The 16,235-nt window shown below is 61.0% G+C and overlaps 2 protein-coding genes across 5 annotated transcripts; one reads left to right on the plus strand and one right to left on the minus strand.

Annotated features, from left to right (window-relative positions):
- Positions 1-1,151: 1,151 nt before the first annotated feature.
- Positions 1,152-11,949, minus strand: TRAPPC6A (trafficking protein particle complex subunit 6A). Of its 4 annotated transcripts, none has more exons than XR_006782133.2 (6): positions 11,761-11,949; positions 3,753-3,820; positions 3,398-3,560; positions 2,625-2,746; positions 2,336-2,429; positions 1,152-1,501 (listed from the first exon to the last, which is right to left on the minus strand). XR_006782133.2 is itself a non-coding variant. In XM_087870901.1 (6 exons), the coding sequence occupies exons 1-6, from the start codon at positions 11,888-11,890 to the stop codon at positions 1,470-1,472; spliced, it is 564 nt and encodes a 187-aa protein (XP_087727027.1). In that variant the 5' UTR covers positions 11,891-11,944; the 3' UTR covers positions 1,152-1,469. The 4 variants fall into 4 exon arrangements, 3 of the variants coding, with proteins under 3 accessions (XP_087727027.1, XP_045666966.1, XP_045667034.1); XM_087870901.1 differs by having other exon boundaries at positions 3,398-3,515; positions 11,761-11,944; XM_045811010.2 differs by having other exon boundaries at positions 2,625-2,708; positions 11,761-11,935.
- A 340-nt stretch (positions 11,950-12,289) lies between these two features.
- Positions 12,290-14,824, plus strand: BLOC1S3 (biogenesis of lysosomal organelles complex 1 subunit 3). Its single transcript, XM_045810923.2, has 2 exons — positions 12,290-12,449; positions 12,926-14,824. The coding sequence occupies exon 2, from the start codon at positions 12,935-12,937 to the stop codon at positions 13,532-13,534; it is 600 nt and encodes a 199-aa protein (XP_045666879.1). The 5' UTR covers positions 12,290-12,449; positions 12,926-12,934; the 3' UTR covers positions 13,535-14,824.
- The last annotated feature ends 1,411 nt before the right edge of the window (positions 14,825-16,235 follow it).

The following is a 16,235-nucleotide window of genomic DNA, read 5'->3' on the forward strand; positions in this document are numbered from 1 at the left end:
CTTCCTCCCTGTCCTCCAGCAGCTGGGGACTCTGCCCACCCCCCACCCCGCAGCGGTCCAGCCAAATGGGGGGGGGCAGGACTAGTATGTCGGAGTGGGGGGTGAATGTGTGAGGGAATCTCCAGGATGGGGCCTAGGAGCTTCTTGAGGGCAGGATGGGGCCGACCCTCTGCGCCCCCTGCCCACCTGCACACACAGTTTAGCTGAATAACCAGTTCATTCGGGAAACGTCTGCCAGGCTCTGTACTGCACAGAGGGATCCAGAGGGACCCAAGAAGTGTGTCGGAACATAAGGAAACACCACAGGGCAGGAAGAAGCTGTCTAGGGGTCCTCCCAGGGCTGTGGGCGCAGGCAGAGGGGGCGCGGCCAGCAGAGGCCAAGTGGATACTGGTTGCCCCAGAGGGGGCAGGAGTCTGGGGAGTGGGGCGGGGGGGGGGGTGGCCTAGGCAGGGGCCAGACGGGCTGTCTTCACAGGACAGGACTCTGTAGAGGCGGGGGAGTCCCCCCTCCAGCGGTGGGGTTTTAAGCAAGGAGACCCTTTCTCCTCCCCTTTGGGTCTCACCCCAGCCTCAGTTCACAGCTCTGCGGCGGGGGTCCTTGGCCACGGCAGGCAGAGGAGCCTGGGTAGAATCTAGGTGTGCGGTGCCCTTGGGTGCTCTGAATGTGGGGGCGAGGCAGGGAGGCCTCACAGCCCCAGAGCAGGTCAGCTGGGCTGCTGTTCTGGGTGGGACTACTATCTGGGTGGGGGGGTGGGAGGGATGAGGGTGCCTGGCCTGTTTCTCCCTCTCTGTCCATCCTCAGTCCTGGCAGCCCCAGGCCTGCCCCAGTCCCGCTCCCCAGGGAGAGGGCCATTCCCCACGCCCCACCGCCCCACCGGGTGGAGGCTGGCCCCAGACTTGTTGACACGGGCAGGGCTGCTGGGGCCTGGGGCCGCCCTCCCCCGCCAGCCATGCAGGACAGGAGGCAGCAAGCACTGGGGCTCAGGCCTTGCGGGGGGGGGGGGGGGGACTGCAAGGGGAGGGATGAGGGGTGGGGAGCCGCGCAGGGGGCTCTGCCCCCCCCACCCCTGCGAGACCTATGACAGCGTCGCTTCACAGATGCCCCCTCCCCTTCAGCACTCAGAGTGACCCCCCCTACCTTCCTCTTTAAATCTGGCCCCACATACAGAACCTTTATTGGGCGTCTGCCATGCAGAATGAGGGGCCCGATGCAGGGATTCCTTCACACTGGCCCCAGCTTGGGCCACCTTGTTCCCAGGACACCCCCGCCTCCGTGTGACACCCACTTGGGGAGCACATGTGATGCCCTAAAGCAGTTGGACCCCTGCACATCCCCCCCGCTTGTCCATCACCCACAGAGCCCGGGGTCCCCAACACGAGCCCTCCGGCCACCCCCAGAAGCAGTGCTCCGAGGTCGCTGGGCCAGCGGTGGCTGTGAGGCTCAGCGGGGGGTGGGGGCCTGGGGCTCCTCAGGTTTTCTGAATCACCACCTGGAACTTACCTGGAAGAGAAGGGCGGGCTTTAGCTCGAGGCTGGGATCTGAGGGGCGAGGCAAAAAGCACCCGTGCAGCTCAGAGATGCGCAGAGACGCGCCTCCCTGCCCTGCACCGGCACACTGGGTGGCCTCGGGCTGGGCCTTGGGCTGGGCCAAGGGGGTGCTGCTCCCCGCCCACCTGGCCCGAGTCCCAGAGCCGTGTGGGTGACTGGGAGCATGCAGGTCAAGCACGCAGGCTTCTGAGGAGGGCCTGGCACGGGCTTCTGTGGCATGTGTTGCTCAGGTCCTGCCCACTTGGCCTCAGGTCCCCTGCCATAAGCAGGCCTGGGGGACCGGCAGGGGGACAAACACCTGGGGGGGTGTGGAGAGCAGAGGGCAGGCTGGCCCCAGGGAGGCATGAAGCTCCAGCTAGTCTGATGGAGGGCCCTGGGGGTCAGGAGGACACCCTGTCAGGCAGGCTGCAATCCTCGGGCCCTGGCTGCCCTTTGGGGACCGCCATCGAGCATCAAGCAGGCTGACTTCTATTATGTCCTCCCGGAATAATGTTCACAACTGCTAGACCAGCTCAGTGTCTGTCGGCAGTTCTCTGCTCCGGGCTGGCACAACCTAGGGAAGCAGGCTGGGGGGAGGGGGGCACCATAGGGCCAGGGACCTGGATGGGCCGCCCCAGCCACATGGCCTGGGAACGTGACTTAAGCTCTTGGGGCCTCAAGTTCCCCATCTGTCAGAGGGGCTCAGCAGCCTGGGCCCGCCTCCCAGAGGCGTGGGAGCAGGGACAGGAAAGCTCTGGAACCCCACCGCACTGGAGGGATGGGGAGGGCCCCCTCCCCCACGACTCACAGGTGGGCAGGGATGCCACGGAGGCGGTGACCAGGCTCTTGATGCCCAGGGTGCTGAGGGTGCCTCTCAGGAGGCCGCAGGTGAAGGCCAAGAACTAGGGACAAAGGGGGGGGGGCACACGTCACCCAGGGAAGCGGGGAGGCCAACACCCAGGCCCAGGGCTCCACAGTGGGGGCAACTCCTCCCCTGGGTCCTGGGCCATGGGCCGGCCCTTCAGCTTGAGGAGAGGCCCACCTTGGGGTGGGGGCTGAGGAAAGAGGGGGAGGTCAAGTCCCAGCACCCTCCCTACCTTGGGCGCTTCTTCAAGATACTGCAGACCCGAGGCCATCCGGATGAGGAGGGGGAAGCTGTTGTCCTGCAGGACGTAGGTCCCCTGGGGACAGAGAAGAGCCAGTGGGGGCTGGGGGGCACCTGTGCGTTCGCAGTGGGGGACGGAAGGCCAGGACTCAGTGCCCCCTGCCCCGTTGGGCTGCAGTCCGGAAGGACCCGGGCCTCAGAACCCCTGTGGTCATGGGCCCCATCCTTCAGAGCTCCAGAAGGGCCCAGGGGCTTCCCACGCTAGGCCACGGATCCACCCACGGGCTGTGCTGGTCCTGCCCCTCTAGCGGCGTGGCTTGCGGAGTGAACACCGGAACAGGCCCTTCCTCCCGGAGCTGTGGTGAGAAGCTGGACGGGGCCCGGCACAGCGTGGGCACCTGGTGGGGACTCGGGCCAGCTTGAGAGCAGCTGTCAGGCCGAGGAGAGATGCTGCCGACCATAGGAGCGCCTACTGCCCTCCCTGGGGCCCTGTCTTGGGAGGATTGTGGAAATTCTGGAAATAGCTGTGACCCCCCATTGCAGCCTCCTGGCTTCCCTCAGAGGACTGGGCAGAGGCCTGGAGAGGGGCCGTGTTGCCAGTCGGGAAATCTGGCTCTTGCGATGAGTTTAGTGTAGCCCCCCCACCCCCACCCCAGCGATGGCGGGCCGCTGCACCCTCCCTCCGGAGGGCTCTCCTCCTGCGTCCCCTTGGTTTCAGTCTCCGCCTGGAGTCGGGAAGCTGGGCCCCGGGCACACGCGACACACCTGGTGATTGGTGCGGAGGCTGTCCATCTGCTTTTGGAACACGGCCACCCACAGGTCTTTGCACAGGAACTTGAGGACGTCCAGCTCCTCCCTGAAGGCCAGCGTCTCCTGGGGCAGCCTGGGGGACAGTGGCAGCCGCTTGGGCCAGGCTGATGCTGTGGGGCTGGGAGGGGCCGGGATGGGGAGCCCAGGGTAAGGAAGAGGGAGGAAGCCAGGCTGGGCTCCCCTCTGGAGGAACAAAACCCTCCCCACCCAGGCATGCCCAGGAAGGGACTTGACCTCAGCTCCTGCCTGCCCCAGGCCAGCGGGGGGGGGGGGGGGGGGGCAGGGGAAGGGCAGGAAGCGCCGCTCTCACCTCTCGCCCAGGGCCTGGCCCACACGGAAGCCCATGCCCTCCAGGACAGACAGGCTCATCTTCTGTCCCTAAAAGGTCAGGGAAGAGAGGCTCAGGGGCCCGCGGCCACCTCCACCCGGGAGCCACCTGGGATAGCACCCGCAGAGGGTACTCTAAGACCAACGTGCCCATCCCTGCCCACTCGGGGCTGAGGAGAGCCAGAAGGGAGCGCCTTCCAGGGCAGGTGCAGGCCTTCAGTCGGTCCCTCAACATGCTCCCCCGCAGATGCCGTCAGCTCTTAACAGCATCACCCCCTTGCTTCAGGAGAAATGGGGGTGTTCCCCAGGCTCGGCTTCAGCACGCTTGTCAGCTCTTTCCTGAGAACGCCCGTCACTTATTGGGAGCGTTTCCAGTGTGTGTCCCCACGGCGCCCTGTGGGTAAGCAGCACGCTGACCACCCCAGGCGGGGGCTCCAGGGGACTTGCTCGAGGGCTCGTGTGGCAGCAGGCACGCGGCTCACGGGGTGGGAGGCACCCTCCTGGCCGGGCCGGCAGGAGGCTATAAAAATCCACTGTGACTGTATGGTGACTAACATAATATAATAAAAAATCATTTAAAAAAAAAAATCCACTGTGATCGTCATGCCTTAAAACATCAGCCAGGAAGCCCGGGAGGGCCCCAGAGGGGCTCGGGGCAGGAGATGCCCCCTCAGGTGCTTGGGGAAGGCAGGCCAGGGTCCCACGGTAGCAGCGGCAGAGGCACCGGGAGGGGGACAGCAGGCATGTGCCTGCCAGTGCTGATGGCAGGCCCCGAGGAGCGTGGACTTGTAGTATTTCCTCTGCATGGCCTAAGAGAACGGAGTGAGGGAGGCATCCGAACCAGCAGGACAGCGTGTACGGAGACGCCACACTCCGCAGAGAAAATCTAGCAGAGCTAGTCCCGGGAGGGGGCAGCAGTCCCCAGGCCCAAGCCCTTCTGCCCACCCTCCGTCAGGCCACCACACTTCCTTGGGAGTAACTTCTGGTCTTCCCTCTGGGTCAGACAGGCCATCAGCACAGCCCTCCCAATGGTGGACAGGGTTTCTCTGGCTAGATCCAGCTCTGAGACAATGTCCTGGCCTCCTAGGCAGGCTTCCACAGCCTTCTGGGACCCAGCTGTCCCTCCAGCACCCGGGGTGGTCCCCTGCCCCCAGGAACAGCCTCCCTTGGTCCAGGAGCAGGGCCTCTGTGTTCACTCACGGCTCCCTGTCCCCATTCTCGGAGGCCTCCCTTCTCCCCTCCCCCGGCCCAGGTTGGGTCCTCGATCCCAGCCTGACCTGTCTGTGGAGTGGGGACAGCTCTGTGGGACCCCGGGCTGACCCTCGGCTGTCAGCACTGGCCCTGGCGCACGGGAGCCACTGAGCAGCCGACAGCGACGAGAGGAGTGGGGATTCGAGCACGCGCCGTGCGCCAGGTGCTCTGTACAAACCCCTTGTTTAACAATCCTGTAAGCGAGGTCCTAGTTCACACCTGGAAACCGGGGCTTGGAGGAGCGCGGTGACAGGCACCTGCGGCCACGGGGCCGTCTTGCAAACCTGGGCAGGGCTGGCTCCCAAGCCGAGATGGCCAGAGGGTGTGGGGGGGTGGCCGGGACGACACCCCCGGCTGTCCCAGCCTCAGTGGGGTGGCCACGGCTGTGGCCCACCTCAGGGGGAAGTGCTGGGCGTAGGGAAGCTCGAGCAGAGGTCGCCCGTGTCCTCGAGCAAGGTGGCCCTCTTCTCTGCCAGGCCGCCCAGCTCCTGGGCCCCTGCCCGCCATTCCGTGCTCCTCCTGCGGGAACCGGACCTGGTGATGACACAGCTTCCTGCTGGCTGATGCTGGCCAGCCCTCTGGTCCCTCGTCAGCACGCCTCTGGTGACCTCGGGCACAGCAGGACTGGCGTGCTGGGAGGGGGCTGATGACTAAGGCGTGCAGAGATGAGCTCAGGTGTGAGAGACAGTGAGGGGGACACGGGCCCTGTGCCCCAGCCTCCTCCCGGGGAAAGAGAGGACGGTGTTAGTGGTGCTACCTCCCTCTCAGTGTCCTTATGAGGATTAAATGTGGGCCAAGCGCTCCCAGCTGGGCTCAGCAAGTGTTACCGTCCCTGTCACTCACCACCTCTGCATCTGTCAACCTGGGTGACCAGCCCCGGGAGGAAGACAAGCCCCACGAAGGGGGTGCTCTGTTCCGTGGGCCGACTTAGCTCAGCACCTAGAACGCCGCCTGCCGCACCCTCAGCTAGCCTTCTGTGCCAGGTGGCAGGGTGACCGTGCTCCCGTGTCCCCTCCCCTCCGGAGGTGAGCGCCTTAAAGAGGCAGGGCCAGCCTCCATTCTGACCAAGCACATCTGTGTCCCTGAGGCCTTCGTGGCCCGTGGGGACTCTCTCGTCCATTCCACAGACATTTCCTGGTGGCCTCTAGGGGCCGGCCACTGTGCCTGGGGGGGTGACAGGTGCCCAGCTAATGGGCAACCCATATACGAGGGGAGCCGGGCAGCCCAGAGCAGGGCAGAGCCAGCTCCCCCAGGAGGGGTCCCCAGGGTGCTTCTCAGAGCAGGGGCCCGGGAAGGGGAGGAAACTCCGAGCAGAGGGTGTGGGCCAAGGCAAGGAGGCAGGAAGAGGGATGGGGGGTGCAGCTCCGGCCATGAGGGTGGCAGATGGCGGTGAGAGGTGGGGACGGGGAGGGGGCCCCCGTGGGAGAGGGTGCGCAGGAGCTAATGGCCTTGCAGGAGCTAATGGCGCAGCGGGTGGTTTCAGCTCCCGGGAGAAAAGCGTGCTCTGGGTGCTCCTCTGTGGCCCAGTGTGAAGGGAGAGGAGTGAAGCAGGGAAGCCCCGTCACAGCCAGGACAGTGGCCCTGAGGGCGGAGAGCCTGGGAGTCAGCAGGGTCCTCAGCAGGCGAGGGAGATCGGTGGGGGGGGGGGGGAGGGGGTTTGGAAAGGTTTCCCTTCGGTGAATTTCAGACTGCCTGGGTTCAAAGCCTGGCTCCGCTGCTTACTGACCTTGGGCAAGCTATCTCATGGCCCCAGGCCTCAGTTTCCCCATGTGTGAAATGGCGCTGACAGCTGGCGCTACATCACAGCGGTGGCGTGACCCGCACTGGGCAACAGCTCCTCCCCAGCTAGTGGCACCGCCGGACGCAACCCTCACTAGAACTGGAAAGATCGGGGCGGTGGGGTCTGGGAACAACAGAAAAGGGAGGGGAGACAGGCAGTGCCAGGGAGCGGCTGAGGATGAGCAGATGACAGGGGAGAGGGTGGAGGAGGAAGGGAGCAGAAGCCTCCCGCAGTCCCTACAAAAGCTCTTCGGGGATTAGAGGTTTATCACTCTTACGAAAGCCTGGGTGGGACTCTCATCCTCCTGGCCCAGCCCAGAGCCAGAGCCAGAGCCAGGGCACTTCTGGGCTGTCCCCCGCTCCCGCCCAACCTCAAATGAGTTTGCACAACAGCCCAATGAGAGGAAAGGAGATCACGCAGACACAGAGGGGAGCCTCCTTGAGAAGGCCCTCCTAGCGTCGCCCCACCAGCACGGGAGCTGGGAGGAAGGGGCAGCCAGAGGGGAAGCCCTGGGAAATGGGAAGTATGGTAGTAGAAATAACATCTGTAAGGGGGATAAAGCCCCCCAGGCTGTCAAGAAAACCCACGAGGTGGAAAAAACTGGCCGAGAAGTTGTAAGTCGCCTGGAAGGGACCCAGACAGTCCAGTGTTCATCTGAGGGCCAAGAAGATGCGCTGGAACCATGTGGAAGAAGAATCGAAGAGACAGTAAGGGAAGAGGGTGCTCCCTGCAGGGAGGTTCAAGTGTTCAGACGGAAAAGTGCCACCGAGCCCCAAGGAGAAGGATGGGCAAACAAGCGATGGGAGCCTCCCGTGCACCCTGAGCACTGGACTTGCAGAGACCATCCTGGCCTAAAGACGGGGAGTGGGTGGGGGCCCCACGCTGGACTCCTTCTGCCTCTTCTGATGCCCTGGCCCGCAGTGATCTGTGCAGGCCCTGCTGGGGGACCTGGGGGACGAGCTGCCTGGGCTCCTGCCTTGAAAGGAGCACAGAGAGAGGGGACGTCCTCCTTCCCCCAGGTGCACAGCCCCAAGAGACCCAGAAGTGCAGTGAGTAAGAATGAGCAAGCGTGGAAAGCCAGCACACCTCCCACCCTGCGGCCCTGGACTCACCTCCCGCATCCACCCAGGCGGTCCCAGACACCCCCAGATCCCGCCTTCTCCCCCAACACTCCCAAAGCCCCCAGGCCTAATTCCTCCTACCCCAGGCTGAGTGCTTGCCTGTGCTCTGGGTCCCTGCCGCAGCCGGCCAGCCTCGTGTCCCTTCAGGCTCATTCACGTGGCCTGGGAGGCCTTTCTAAAAAGTAGATCTGTACCCACTGCACCTCGGCTTAAACCTTCTATGGCTCCCACCACTCACAGGACAGAGCCCAAGCTCCCACCGCTAGCTCCCTGGCCTCAAGTGCATGGTGCCCGTCCAGGGCTCTGTCCCTGGGGGACAACTCTGCCAGGAATGGGGGGTTCCCCAGGCTCTTTCCGAGGGCAGGGGCTGCATCTGATAGCTGCTGCCCCCACCCCCAGGTACCCAGGCTGGCACGGGCACTCGCTGGGTCTGGGAGGAGGAAGGTCTGGCCCAGCAGGGCTCCTCCTGGGCCACCTGCCAGGGCTCCTGCTGTGTGGAGGATTAACTCCTTTGCCCCCAGGCTTTCCTTATCTTCAAAGCTGAGAGGTGGGGAAACCACAGGCACCTCCTCCCCGGGGTTTTTCCTGCTAGATAACCAAGGCCCTTTGACCTCCTGGCTCCTCTGGCTAGTCTTCCCCGCCACCTGTAACCGTCCAGAAAAATCCATTCAGCAGCCACAGATAACCACCATACCAGGCAGGAAATGGAAATCTCCAAAACTCCTGGGCATGTGTGCTCTGGGGACAGAGGAAGGAGCCCACCATCCCTGTGCTCAAGGAACTTGACAGCTGGTGGGAAGGACAGACCTGAAGCCACAGACAAGCTTTGGAGGCTGAAGCCTGAGTCCTGATTTCCCCTCAGATTCTCACCGCGCAGCCCAGGGAAGGCACCCCCTCTGGGGCCTCAGTCCCTCCTCTGTAAAATGGGATGGTAATGTCTATTTTGCAAGGCTGTTCTGAGGACTAAATCCGACAGAAGACGGTGCTGGGGATGCCACAAGTACCCAACAGGAGACCTGCATTTGGTTCAGACAGGATACTTGTTGCACCAAAGAGAAGGAACAGAAAGAGGAAGAGGGAGGTGGGGCCAGGAGTGGAAGAGACAGGGCTGAGCAAACAGCAGTTCTTTTTCAAAAAGATTTTATTTATTTGAGAGAGAGTGCATGGCGGGGGGCAGATGGAGAGGGAGAAGCGTGCTCCCTGCTGAGACGATGTAGGACCCTGGGATCATGACCTGAGCTGAAGGCAGATGCTCAACCGACTGAGCCACCCAGGCGCCCCAAACAGCAGTTGTCCTGATATGGCCCTGAAAATGGGGCTTGCAGGTGGCAGGCACGTGGGGGAACTGCTGCAGACCTCACCCCTGGCTGCACCTGGGAAGCACTGGGGAGCTCTGGGGTAGGACCCCAGCCTGGGAATCCCCGTGGCAGCTGGGTCCCGGGCACGTTCGTGTGCTTTGAAAGCCCATGGTGAGCACAGCTGAGTAACCCAGCATTTCCCACACTTGCTTGGCCACAGAAACCCATTAAAATCCTCCGGGAGAGTGCCAGGGAAGGGGCACTGAGAAATGCCAGCTAGGCTTTGGAGGCGAGAGGCCTAGTTACATTCCTGACTCTGCCACTTGAGAGCCAGCGCTCCTGTCCATCAAAGCCTTGGTTTCTCAGGCTCCAAAGCCTACAATGCAGGGAGGATTGTGCTGACCTCTTGTGGGTCGGTAGGAGGATCAAATGAAATCAGGAGTGTGAAGCCCGTGAGTGTGCACAGGAAACATTCATTTGTGGTAGACGCTCTTATGATTACAAATCCCAGTCCCCACCCCAGCCCCCCACAGCACAGGAGCTGCAACCACTTCAGCAAACCCACACTGAGGACCTACGTGTGCACAGGACCTACTGTGCGGTAATCAAGGCAGACCTGGTCCTAGCCCACAAGGTGCCCAGTCCTGGGCGGGGGGGATGTCAATCAAAGGCTCATGAGGACCTCTAATTCAGATACACACTTGGGTGTGATAGGGCTACCAAGACAAATGGGAGGGGGCTGCAAAAACTTCACAACAACACCTGACTTGGACTGGAGGTGCTCAGGGAAGGCTTCCCAGAGGAAGGGGCATTTGAGCCAAAGTCTGAAGGATTAATCGATGTGAATGCAGTGAAGATATGACAGGTGAAATGAGCTGAGAGATGAGGGAGGAGGCTGGCACAGGGGCAGAGAGGGGCCTGGACTCCAGGGCAGGGGTGGGGAGAAGTGGCACACATCTTTGGAAAGAATGGGGGCAGGGCCTGGTTGGGGGCTGCTGGTGGGGGAGAAAAGGCTGATGTCGGCAATACCGGAGTTTCTGGCTTGAAAGCCAGGCTGGATGGGGTACTGAGACACTGAAACCCCCCCCGCCCCCCGCCAACACACAGGCCAATGCACACTCCCTATCCCACGCTTTATCTTTCTCATGGCATTTCCTTAACATACTAGACTGTATTCATTTATCTTATTGTGTCCCCCACTCCAGGAGGACCAGGAGTTTTGTAGGGTTCACTGAGGAATTCCCAGAACCGACCACAGGGCCTGACACTTGGTAGGTCTGAGATGAAGTGTGTGGAATGAATGAACTCAAAAGAAAATATGTTGAGATGAGAAGCAACACCCTCCTTGGGGCTCCTAAACCAGAAAACCTAAGCCAGTAAAAACGTCTTGCACATTGATGATGACGATAATCATGCTAAGAATAATAATGAAAAAAAAATTTATCACAGCACTCACTTCTCAAGCACCTTATTCTCTCCCCAACCCTTTCTTTTTGGTAACAGATTTTATAACAAGAGCTCCCATGTTCTGGGGGCGGGTTAGGTCCCTGACATCACCCTAAGTGCTTTAAAGTTTGAGTCATTTATTCCTCAGAAGAACCAACTTCCAAAATGCCAAGCATGCTCCTACCTCAGGGCTTTGCACCTGTTGTTCCTTTCCTTCTGGAATGTGCTCCGCCCCCCTCACCCCACCCCCACCCCGCCTTAACCTACAGTCAGTTCCTCGGGGAGGCTCTCCCCCACCATCAATCACTCCATCCCTATTTTTTTCATGACTCTATGGAAGTTTTTTGTTTTTTTAAAGATTTTATTAGAGAGAGAGAGCGCGCACACGCAAGAGAGAGCACAAGCAGGGGGAGCGGCAGAGGGAGAAGCAGGCTCCCCGCTGAGCAGGGCTGGATCCCAGGACCCTGGAATCATGACCTGAGCCAAAGGCAGATGCAATATCGACTGAACCACCCAGGCGCTCCTCTATGGAAGTTTTCTTTATGGAACTTCTCACTAGGCAGTGGCACATTATTGTTTGACTCCCCTATAAGTTTCGCAAGGACAGGGAAACAGTGCCTGGAATACAATAGGTGCCTAATAAGTGTTTGTTGGATGAGTACATGTCCTTCTCTGAGACTGAGGTGCTGTTATAATCCCCATTTTACTAAGGAGGAACTGAGGCACACAGGGGCTTGAGTCACTGGCTTTCACACCTACTTAGTGGAGCAGGCGGGATTCAACCCAGGCAGTCACTCCTTGGTACAGTCCAATAATAGTAATTATTATAATTATTACCTGCTGACTCTGTGCTAGGCCTTGAGCTAAGCTTTAGCCGGAGCTGCCTCGCTCACTTTTAGCAGTAACCCGCGAGGCCGGCCCTGCTGCGATCCCCACTTCACAGAGGAGGGACCAGCACCTAGCGAGGCAGGGGTGGGGTCGGAGTTCGACCCGGGACCGTTGACCCGCCCTCCGCGCTCCGCGCTCACCAGGGCCTCGACCCGGCCTTCCCGGCGCGGCCCGCGCCTCCTCCCCACCCCGGGAACCGGCGCTCACCCCAGGGCCAGGGTCGGAGTGGTGCGCCCACAGCTCCGCCACCATCTCCGTGTGCAGAAACTCGAACAGCGCCGCGTCCGCCATGCGCCGGCCTCGCGCCCAACGACCGTCCAGCGCTTCGTGCTCTCATTGGCCCGGCTGGACAAGCCCCGCCTCCTGCATCTAGGCGCGAGCCCGTCCACCGCCGCCTCCACTGGGGTTGCAGGCTAGCCCCGCCTACCGGGCTCACATGGTGCGCGCGTGAACCCGGGAGACTTAGAGGGAGGGCCTCTTTTCATTGGCCGCACGTGACAGCATCTCCGCCCCTCCCCTTCGTCTCCAGGCTGCTTCCGGGTTGCCGAGCATTTCCATTGGCCGACTCACTGGTTACCTGAGACAAACCTCAGTTTTTAAAAATTTCTATTTGTCCACTCGCCAAGCAGCACAATCCGGAAGCGCCAGCCCAGCCGCTTTCCTACTGGTCGTACCTATACTCACGTGACTATTCATCTCCCTCCTCCCCCCCCATACACACAGCTGGTTTTGAGGGCTTGCTTTCCTGGTAGGTAGCCGAGCGGCCCACGTGTTTGGCCGCCGTGCCCGCCCAGCGTGCTCCCCTATTGGTTGCGGCTGTCACCCTCCTCCCTCGGGGAAGACAGAGCGTTTCGGCTGCGTAGCGGATCCTGCGGGCTCGGAGCTTCGGTAACCAGGTACTGTCTTCGGTGATAGCGCTCCCCCGCGGCCCCACTCGTGCACGCTCCCCAGAGTCCAGCTGGGCTGTCCACCCTTTTTATGACCCTGGCACTGGTCCCTGAGCAGCTCAGGAGCCCGTGTGCTTCCGGATTTGATACAGGCTCGGAGGTGTGGAGGGTGTGGCCTCTGCTAGAAGGCAAAATCGGAAACTGCTGGGGTTGGGACTGTGGGATCTCGGGCCTCAGAGCCTTCATCCGTCTGGTCCTCAGTTCCCCCATCAGTACACAGAGGGTGGGGTCCAGTGGCTCCCATTATCTCTGACAGCAGGGATGATGAGCCCGTTTACAGAAGAGGAAACTGGGGCCCGGGCAGGGGGCGCAGATGGCCCCAAATTGCTCAGCTAGTCAGTGAAGGGGTTGGGAATCCAGAAGCTGCGCCTTGTAAGCACCGCCGGGCACCTCTCATGCCGTCCCTTCGCCCCTCTTCTCCCTAGTTCCGCGCCATGGCGTCCCAGGGTCGTCGGCGGAGGCCGCCGCGGAGGCCCGAGACGGTGGTGCCGGGGGAGGCGGCCGAGACGGACTCGGAGCTCTCTGCGTCCTCGTCGGAGGAGGAGCTGTACCTGGGCCCCTCGGGCCCGACGCGCGGCCGCCCCACGGGGCTGCGGGTGGCCGGGGAGGCCGCGGAAACCGACTCGGACTCGGAGCCGGAGCAGACCGCCGCGCCGGGGGACCTGCCTCCGCTGGTGGTGCAGCGGGACACGGCCGGGGAGGCCTGGGGCGCGGAGGAGACCCCGGCGCCGGCCCCCGCGCGCTCGCTGCTGCAGCTCCGGCTGGCCGAGAGCCAGGCGCGGCTGGACCACGACGTGGCGGCCGCGGTGAGCGGCGTGTACCGCCGCGCGGGCCGCGACGTGGCCGCCCTAGCCAGTAGGCTTGCGGCAGCCCAGGCGGCTGGGTTGGCCGCGGCCCACAGCGTGCGCCTGGCGCGGGGGGACCTCTGCGCGCTGGCCGAGCGCCTGGACATAGTGGCCGGCTGCCGCCTGCTCCCCGACATCCGCGGCGTGCCGGGGACCGAACCTGAGCAAGAACCGGGACCGCGGGCCTAGCAGGAACCCACTGCCCCGCCTGACTCTGCGCCCTAGGAGTAGCCCTTGAGGCCTCTGGGACCTGGTCCTGTACCTGTGTAGCTCCCTGGGCATCTTGTTGTCACCCTCAGGGTGAGCCTGGCCCCTGGATAAAGCTGCGTGATGGGGGGTGGGGATAGTAATATAATAGCCCTGCCCTGCCTCTAGCATCTGGTTCCTACCCCCGGGTCCTGTCCCTGTCTGCTCCCTGGTTCCAGGCGTGTCCCTGGGGCTTGGTTCCAGCCTCTGGTAACCGGTAGCTCCTTGATCTTTCTCCATCGTGGGGTCTCACGTTGCTTCACCTTTCCTTGTGCTCTGCCTTTCTTGAGTTTGGTTTTTGCTCAGGGGGCTGGTCTTGCTTCTTCCCATAGGAGCGCCAGAATCTGCTGCAGATTTCAAAGCATCTTCCTTCACTTCACTCCCTTGGCTCTGCCTCTGGTCCTGGCCCCACTCCTGGAATTTTGTCCCCCTAGGCTGGGCCCTTTTTGTGCTCCTCAGGCCTGGCCCTGGTTCCATCTCCTAGTCCTTGTTCTGCCAGCTCCTAGCTTCCAATCCTTTGGTTTAGCCGTACCCGCTCGGCCCCATCTTGTTTCCTGAGTCCAGCTGTACCTTTAGGATTAGTTTTGCTTCTTTTACCTTTCCCATTCTGCTTATACTCTCCCATTCTGCTTATACTATCCACCTGATTCTGAACTTCATAGACCCCCCCCCCCACCGGGGCCCATGGTTTCCTTCATCAGGCCCAAGGTGAGGCCCCCTCCTGACACAAGGGAGCCCTCCCAGTTTTCCAGGCCTAAGATGGCATCTCCTCCAGACCCTCTAGACCAAGTTGTTATGTCCTCCCCACCCTCCAAACCACAATGGCATTTTGTATCCAAGTTCTAGCTACAAGATGGGTCTCCTCCTGACTCTCCAGGCTGGCAGTGGCACTCTTCAGGCACTTAGGGCCTGAGACAGTCTTGCCCAGGTACTTTGGGTGCATTATGACACTGATCTGCAGATAGGGACCACACACACGGTGTCTATTCCCTAGGTTGGCCACTGGAGGCTACAGGGACTTGGATTTCCGGCTAGGCTCAGGGTCTGGGGTTAGCAAACTCTCTGTCCTCTTTTGTCTCCAGCCCTGGCCCCCCAGTCCCACTCACATTAATCCACCTCCCCCACTTTGTAATCCCAACCTGAAGCTGAGATCCGAGGCCCCCCCGCCCCCCGCCCCATAGAGATATGACGAAGAGTGCTCCGTGCCCGTCTCATTAAAACTCAGAACACTTACTGCTATGGAGAATTTGTCTTGTCTCCCCGCCTGAGTGGGGGTAGGTTCGTTGATGATTTCTCTGAGAATGGGGTTCCCGAGAGATCTTTCATACCGGGCCTGTTGAAGGTGAAGCTGTAGCCAGGAAATTGGAACCCCTAGTTTTTTGTGCGGGTTCTGCATTTATTCACATTTTGTTGACTCTGCACGCCGTTACCGAGCACCTGTTCTGCACCTGTCCTGTGCTGGGTATTCGGAGTACATCAGCCAGCCCAGGCCCTCACAGAGCTTACAGTCCACTGGGGGAGACAGACATTAATAAACTTCTAAAAAAATGGATAGTTTTCATAATTGCCATTTACACTTTAGCTGTGATTTTTCTGGCACTATGTTGAGAGCCGTGAAGACGTACAGGAGTTTTGTGAGGGCGGAACAAGATCTCTCTGACCATGTCTGGGCAGATGGGGGGAGGTCACATGGCTTTGCCAAGGAAGCGAGGCATGAGTTTGAGCTGAGCCCTGACACTGTAAACAGGTGAACCTGGATTGAGTGGAGAAGAGTTCCAGGCAGGGAGGGAACAGCCTATGCAAAGGCCCTGAGTCGGAAGGGAGCATAACCTACTTAATAGAAGACGTCACCGTCTTCTATTGGAGAGAGCAGTGGGTGGGGGGAGAGCAGCTGGGGTGGGTGGTGCCACTGAACGTGTGTTTTGTGAAGGAGGTTCTGGGACTGGTGCTTCGGCAGGGTGGTTGCCTCTGGAAAAATACCCAGAAATGCTGGTTTAGAAATAAACAACCTGAGGCACCTGAGTGGCTCAGTCAGGTAAGCGTCTGTCTTTGGCTCAGGTCATGATCCCAGGGTTCTAGGATCGAGTCCCACACCGGGCTCCCTGCTCTGACAAGGAGCCTGCTTCTCCCTCTCCTTGCTGCTCTCCCTGCTTGTGCTCTTTCTCTCTCAAATAAATGAAATCTTAAAAAAAAAGAATCTGTGGGATTTCTAGGTGTGTCAGCAGTGCAGCAGACTCTAAAAGCACAGCCAGAATTGGTGTGGATGGTGGCAGTTTTCTCCTTTCCTGCTGTGTAAGCTCTAGGGAGAGCTCTGAGCTCGGAGCCTTGGGCTGAGTTTCCTGCGGGGAAGGAGTAGGTATGATTCCCATGCTTCGTGTGGGGAAACTATGCTGGGGGCCCACTCTGCTGCCCTGCCAGTTTCATCTGCAGGAACCATCACAAAATAGAGATAAGTCTGGGTTGTTTGTGGGGCGGGGGGGGGGGGGCGCTAAGAGTTCCCCTGGTGGCCCGGAGACCCTTTGTACCATTGCAATGGTGAACGGAGCAGGGACCCCCAACAGGGAGGGAGAGGAGAGTGCCGGGTGTCGGTGTCACAGCCCTGTAAGCTGATGGAGGGTGGGTCACAGGTGGTCTGCCAGCAGAG

Source organism: Ursus americanus, chromosome 21 (genome assembly GCF_024610735.1).
Source record: "Ursus americanus isolate L20-20 chromosome 21, mUrsAme1.1.p, whole genome shotgun sequence".
Lineage (NCBI taxonomy): Eukaryota > Metazoa > Chordata > Mammalia > Carnivora > Ursidae > Ursus > Ursus americanus.